Source organism: Solanum stenotomum, chromosome 12, assembly GCF_019186545.1.
Source record: "Solanum stenotomum isolate F172 chromosome 12, ASM1918654v1, whole genome shotgun sequence".
In the NCBI taxonomy this organism is placed as follows: Eukaryota; Viridiplantae; Streptophyta; class Magnoliopsida; order Solanales; family Solanaceae; genus Solanum; species Solanum stenotomum.
This window is the reverse complement of record NC_064293.1, coordinates 13,402,846-13,409,174: the sequence shown is the minus strand read 5'-3', so window position 1 is coordinate 13,409,174 and position 6,329 is coordinate 13,402,846. Positions and strand designations below refer to the sequence as shown.

At 37.6% G+C, this 6,329-nt stretch overlaps 1 protein-coding gene across 1 annotated transcript in view; it reads right to left on the bottom strand.

Annotated features, from left to right (window-relative positions):
• Positions 1 to 493: 493 nt before the first annotated feature.
• Positions 494 to 6,329, bottom strand: part of LOC125848530 (autophagy protein 5) — a 20,321-nt gene continuing 14,485 nt past the window's right edge. Inside the window, exons 5-8 of the mRNA XM_049528414.1 lie at positions 5,904 to 5,991; positions 2,814 to 2,957; positions 1,541 to 1,669; positions 494 to 972 (exon numbers count right to left, since the gene is read on the bottom strand). Coding sequence (XP_049384371.1) covers positions 626 to 972; positions 1,541 to 1,669; positions 2,814 to 2,957; positions 5,904 to 5,991 — 708 coding nt within the window. The 3' untranslated portion in view covers positions 494 to 625. The remainder of the gene's footprint in view (positions 973 to 1,540; positions 1,670 to 2,813; positions 2,958 to 5,903; positions 5,992 to 6,329) is intronic.

The window sequence follows — 6,329 nt, the reverse complement described above, 5'->3', positions numbered from 1 at the left end:
GCTAGCTCTTGGAACATATTATCAAATATATTGGATTTCCCTTATTGAATATTGACAATGGCAAGGTGACATGCTGCAGAATTGTCCCAAATTACTATTAAATGCATTGCCTTAATTCCTGTTCTTATTAAAAAAGTGTTATGCATACAGTTGTAAAATAAATTTGACAAGACTTTTCAATAGTCCCAAAAGAGACAATTCAAGAACCACAAGAGCATTACAGCTCGAACCAGAGTGTCATGATTTGCCAACTATGTGGAACAAAAATGTCCACCCTAAATCATTTATCAACGGAAAAAATATGACTTTTCAATACACACAACACACTGCTATGCGATTTCATCTATGAAATAAAATTACAAATTCTGTAATAAGTCTAATTTGAGAATTTCATATTTTATATCTTTCAAATACAAAAATTGACCCACACAAATTTATATTTTGTCTATGCTTCACTTCAGATCATTGCAAGATTGAGGAGTTCGAAAAAGCATTGGCAGGAGCTAGAGGGAAAACTCTCATATAAAATATCATATGCACTTGTTTATAGTAACTGAGACATATACACTATCAGAACTAAACAATTCCCAAATCTCTTGAAAAAGCTAATTCAATATACAATTTGCTATATGGTGATGGGTTCTTGAATTTTGACATACACACAAATATGAAGAAAGTGATCAGGGTTCATCAAATTGTTTACCACCCATGCAAAAGGAATCTCCATCTTTGGTTCAATTCCTTGAATGCGCAGGAGCTTGATCTCAGCACCATCTGAAACAGAGCAGGAGACGATGCCCTCATTTAACTTCTCCCCACTTTGTTCCGTGTTGCTCTTGTTTGTTTCTTCAGGAGATAATCTCTGTTCAACCTCAACTTCTTCTTTAGATACATCATCTTTTGGCGGAAGTTTTTCCCCAAAAAACTCAGGCAGAAGTTTTGTCATTGCATCATACAAGGTGAAGCATTTACCTGCGAGGAGAGGGTACTATGCATTAATAATCACAACAATTTCCTAATTAAACTATTAATGCAGCAAGAGTTCGCCCACCTTTGCTTTTGAGTCTTCTTTCCCCTATCAAATACTACCTTCAACTCAACTACCTAATCTACACAAACTTTGCTAGCACCACTTGTTACACAATCACACACAAACCTCCGTGACTTTTTCTTCCCATATGAGATTGGTGATCTTCATTGCAGGGGACTTCTTTTCTCATACGTTTTTTATTCCAAGGTTGCTCACAATCCATCCTCATCCTAAGCTTGTCTAATTCCACCTAAAATTTAATTGCGGTATAAAGGACCAAAAGATGTAGATTACTTGCATTATCTTATTCTACCTAAGCAAAACTGCTAGCCTCCCCACCAGTCAACATTTACCTCATAGGAAAATAAAGACTAAAGTTAAGCCTGAATGTAAAATATAATCACCTATCTTAAGTATGCGTTGATGTTCATGAAGTTACCAGAGGTTTGAGTCACTGTACGTGCACAAATACAAAATGAAACTAAAGATTATATGGGGCACATTTCTTACCATCTCCATGGATCTCAACAGGTCTGTTTATGTAAGAGATTCTGTCCCAACCTTCAACAACAGGTGCATCTTTTAACTCGTCAAAATCCTCATTGATAGTTCTAACATACAGTCGAACCGGTATTCTACCTGAATACAGCACCACCAGAAGACAATTTATATGGGAGTTAGTGTAAAAAAATTAGGATGGAGTAGACCGTTTTGTTGATCCCAAAAAGATCCAAGCAGCAAGAATGCATCATTAAGGTAGATGATGATCTTTTCACTGATAAACGAACAGTGGACAAGGGTGGTTTCAATCTCTAAGATAGCTTCCCAAGGAGACTTTGACAATTGATCTCATTGACCACTCCTTTCATCCCCACCAATAAACTACTGAAGCCCAATCCAAATAAACGCAGAACAAGAATAAGTGGTTTCTTTCTGTTATTTTTCCAATGTCCAGGGATAGCTTGCACGAGCACAAGTATTGGGTAACTTTGCCATCAAGACTTGAGCAGATGGGAAGAAATCACCTAGTGTTTATCTCGGTTGAGATTCAAAACAATGCTAATATCTTGCACGAATACAATTCCTCAAAAATAAAACAAATGCCATCAGTTCTGGCAAGATAGCTTTAAGTAAATCTTAAGCCTAGAAAGAGCCCAATCTCCTATGCCACAACAGCACATGTCAAGTTGCTTCAGTGAGCTCACAAGTGCCACACAAAGAAACATGTCATGGGCAACTCATCAGGTTCCATCACTTTAACCCTAAATCACAATGAAATTATCTCTCTCGAACAGTTCACCAAGTCAATAAGAAAAATCTGAAGGATGATCAAATTACACTTCCAACAGTTGGGCTTAAACTATCACTGACATGGTTTAAAGTTAAACTGGGATTAGAAAATATAGATAATCGTGAACCAACACAGGTGACTAAAATTTGAAGAATAGCCTTGTCATATGAAGGAACTTAAACAGCAGAAATCTTATCATGAAGGGACAATGAGACACGAATAACAAGAATATAGCTTCACTCAACTACATGCTAGGGCAAGCTCCTCTAAGATGAACCAGTGCTAAGAATATCAACTTAATCTCTCCCACTAGCTAGAGCTGTCAAATCAAAAGTTCATCATTCACAAACTATAGAGCAACGTTAAAATATGTATAATCAACGAAAAGGGTAGGGGGGAGAATTGGGCGCAGAGAGCAGAGAGGGCCAATTGAACATCCACAGTTTTACCATATTCTGTAAGCTCGCCTGACTATATACAAGTGTAGCTCACCTGTTTTAGCTGGTGCTGGGCCATCTGCATTTTGAGTGCTTTCCGGTGATTTAGGAGAGGAACTGTTCAATTGTATTGAAAAACCATCCACAAGTATGCCAAATTTAAGCTTAGATGAGATTCGAAGATAAGAGTCTAAATTACCTGTTACATCAAGAACACAAGTTCAGTTAGTCATATAACCACGGATGGTCGGTTATGATAAGCTCACCTAGAAAGATGAAACAGTCCCCTAGCACTGTATGTGCATGACATAGGTAAAAGATGCAGCAAGTAATACATGGAGAATTAAACCAGCCTTTTGTCAAGGAAATTCATCAGAATGCATTTAACTTTGTGTTGGCAAAGGATAGGGAACTTCCAGTTAGCCAATAGTTGTTTTATGTGCCAATCCAATTCAGTAAGTGTCAACCACCAGATCCTTTACTGTGCAGTAGGAACTGACCTTTGGTGCATGTTCTTACTATTGTTGGACTGAACTGGGCTATGTCATTCACGATTCGAGAAGCCTATGTGCGCTGGAATTCACAGAAAGTTGATAAAGACACCAAAAAGATTTGGATTATGGTATCTGCTAGCATTTTTTGGTGAATTTGGATGGAGGCAAATTACCGATGTTTTGATGGGTATCTCAACTTCAGGCAGTTCCCTTATGGCTAGATGTTTGGTTTTATTTAGCTGGGTTAACCTTTCTCCTGTAAATAGTACTGATCATTTTTTAGAGTTTGTTAGCTCTCGTCTTAGGGGCTCTTTGGCCATGAAAATTGTATAAAGTAATTTTTGTTTTCAAAGTGAAAAAATGATATTTGAAAATTGGAGTTGTATTTGGCCATAAATACAAATTGGAGTTGTTTTCTAATTTTTGTGAGAAATTAGGAGTGAAAAAAATAAAAGCAGTTTTTTGGTGTTTTCCAAATACCGGAATTTCATGGCCAAACGTGTTTTCTGGAAGGGAAGTAGGGACATCGATGATGATGTCACACATCGTATTTGTGCGGCCCGGATGAAGTGGAGGCTTGCCTCTTGAGTCTTGTGTGATAAAAAGGTATCACCTAAACTTAAAGGTAAGTTCTACAGAGTGGTGGATTGGTGGTTAGACTGATTGTGTTGTATGGGGCGGACTGTTGGATAGTCAAGAACTCCCATGTTCAAAAGATGCAAGTTGCGGAAATAAGGATGTTGAGATAGATGTATGGGCATACTACTAGGAGCGATAAGATTAGGAATGAAGATATCTGGACAAGGTGGGAGTGGCCTCCGTAGCGGACAAGATGAGGGAAGCGAGACTGAGATGGTTTAGGCACGTGAAGAGGAGATGCGGAGATGCTACAGTGAGGAGGTGCAAGAGGTTGGATATAGTGGATACGAACTACGAAGAGAGGAGAGATAGAGTGAAAAAGTATTGGGGAGAGGTGAATAAACAAGATATGGCGCAACTTCAGATTTTTGAGGACATGACCTTAGTAGGAGGGTGTGGAGGTCGCGATTAGGGTAGAAGGTTTGAATAGTAGGTATGGTGTGTTGTCTTGTTTTTTGAGGTGTTTAGACTTGGTGGGGCCTGCTTTGGTGTTAGCCTTATTCTTGTAGTATCTTCTTTTGATTTCTATCATCATCTTTTGTTTATTGTGCTTAGGTTATCGTACTCTTTTGTGGTTGTTATTATTCCCTTATCATTTGTTATGTTTCTTCATTATCATTTCCCCTTTCCACACCTACTTTGATTTGTTGTACTTGAGTCGCGGGTCCTTCAGAACCAACCTCTCTACTTCCACCTTGTGGAGGTAAGTTCTATGTACACTCTACCCTCCTCAAACCCCACTTGTGGATTTCACTAGGTATGTTGTTCTTGTAACTCCGGAAAAAAGAAAAAAAAATCATGGCCAAATGCCTCCTTATCGCAGCCTCCCTTTTGTAATTGAACTGACATACATACTCTCTTTTGTAACCTTTTCATCTTCTTGATGCCTTTTAATGATATTAACTTCTTCGGGAAAAAAAAAGGACAGAACAGGGAGGGATTCTTCATATTCCACATAAAGAATAAACACTTCATAGAAATAGATCAAACAAGCCATTCACACAACAAACCTAACTGAGAATATTGCAGAAAATTGTACACCCATATAAGAGCTAATACAGAGACCCAAAATTCCATAGGAAGATATCACAATTCCTTGTTGGAAAAAAAATGATTTGCTAAGTTGCCTCCTGACATATTTTATCTCAAGCACTTCTGCGTATTCTGCGAAACTATCATCCTAGAAGATTTAGACGTGAATTGTCTGAGAACTAAATCTACAAGAAGTTCTATTAAGATTCCAGAACTCGCATCTAATTTACCACTTGCCTATGAGAAAATAAAAATGTATGCTAAGGTTAAGGTGAAAAAAAGATTTGGTAGAGCCACAGATGTGATTAATTAGGAAATCTAGATTATGGAGAAGAGTTTGACCCCAACTCTAAAACAGCAAACAAGGTTGGATGGGTACAAGTTTGGACAAGAATTCTGGAAAGACCCTTTTTTTTTCTCATGGAAACTTCACTGTCCAATACAAGAAGAAACCCCAATACACCAACATTTACCCTGGAGAATATAGCAATACATTGACGTTCTTTTATTTTTTTTAATATTGTTAGCAATACATTGATGTTCCCTTTTCTTTTTTTTATATCAGTATTAATACATTGATGTTCTTCTTTTATCTTTGTCAGATATGAAAACTAAAAGTCAAATAACATCGCATGATTTTTACCACCTTAAACGTCTTGATCTATAACCAATGTTTTCCTTTTTGTGTTCTGATGGTGATTGATACGCAGTTATAACAGGTTTTAACTTATTCAACAAGAAAGAAACTAATTCACTGTTCTTAAGACCAGATTTAGATTACCCTTATTTTGAAAGCATTTGTAGGTAATCAAAGAGGTTTCATTATCATCCATGTTAAAAAGTCAAATGCCTAACTACTTTGCATACAAGTTATACTAGTACGATGCACTTTACCTTGCTCATAATAAATTCACAAAAATAAGTCACTTCAGAAATAAAAGAAGCCATAGCATCATAAACCCTGCAATTAAGATGCATACCATCCATAATGGAGCGCCAGAGTTCTAATTGGTCAGATTGGGACATATTCATTACATTTTTGCAGTTCCCATTGATTATATATGCTGCCTGCAGTTCAGCCAATGAAATTGTCAGAATGTACCCCATAAGTTCAACATCATCAGACCTCAGTTCTAAGCTAAACCCCAGCACTGATCCCCCGTGATTCGTAGCTCTTACAACCAGCATTGTCCTCTGTCCGTGGGCACACAATTAAAATCCACTGGACGCAAATGAATGAATTGATTGTGAACCCCAATCGTACATCCCTAGATTCACATCTCTGACAACCTACAATCTACATAGTCCCACAGTTCTGGAGCATTGCTATTAGCTACCAGAAGGCACATTTTGAAATAAACTTAGTAACTATTCTATGTGGTGGGGTGTGTGTGTGTGTGTGTGTG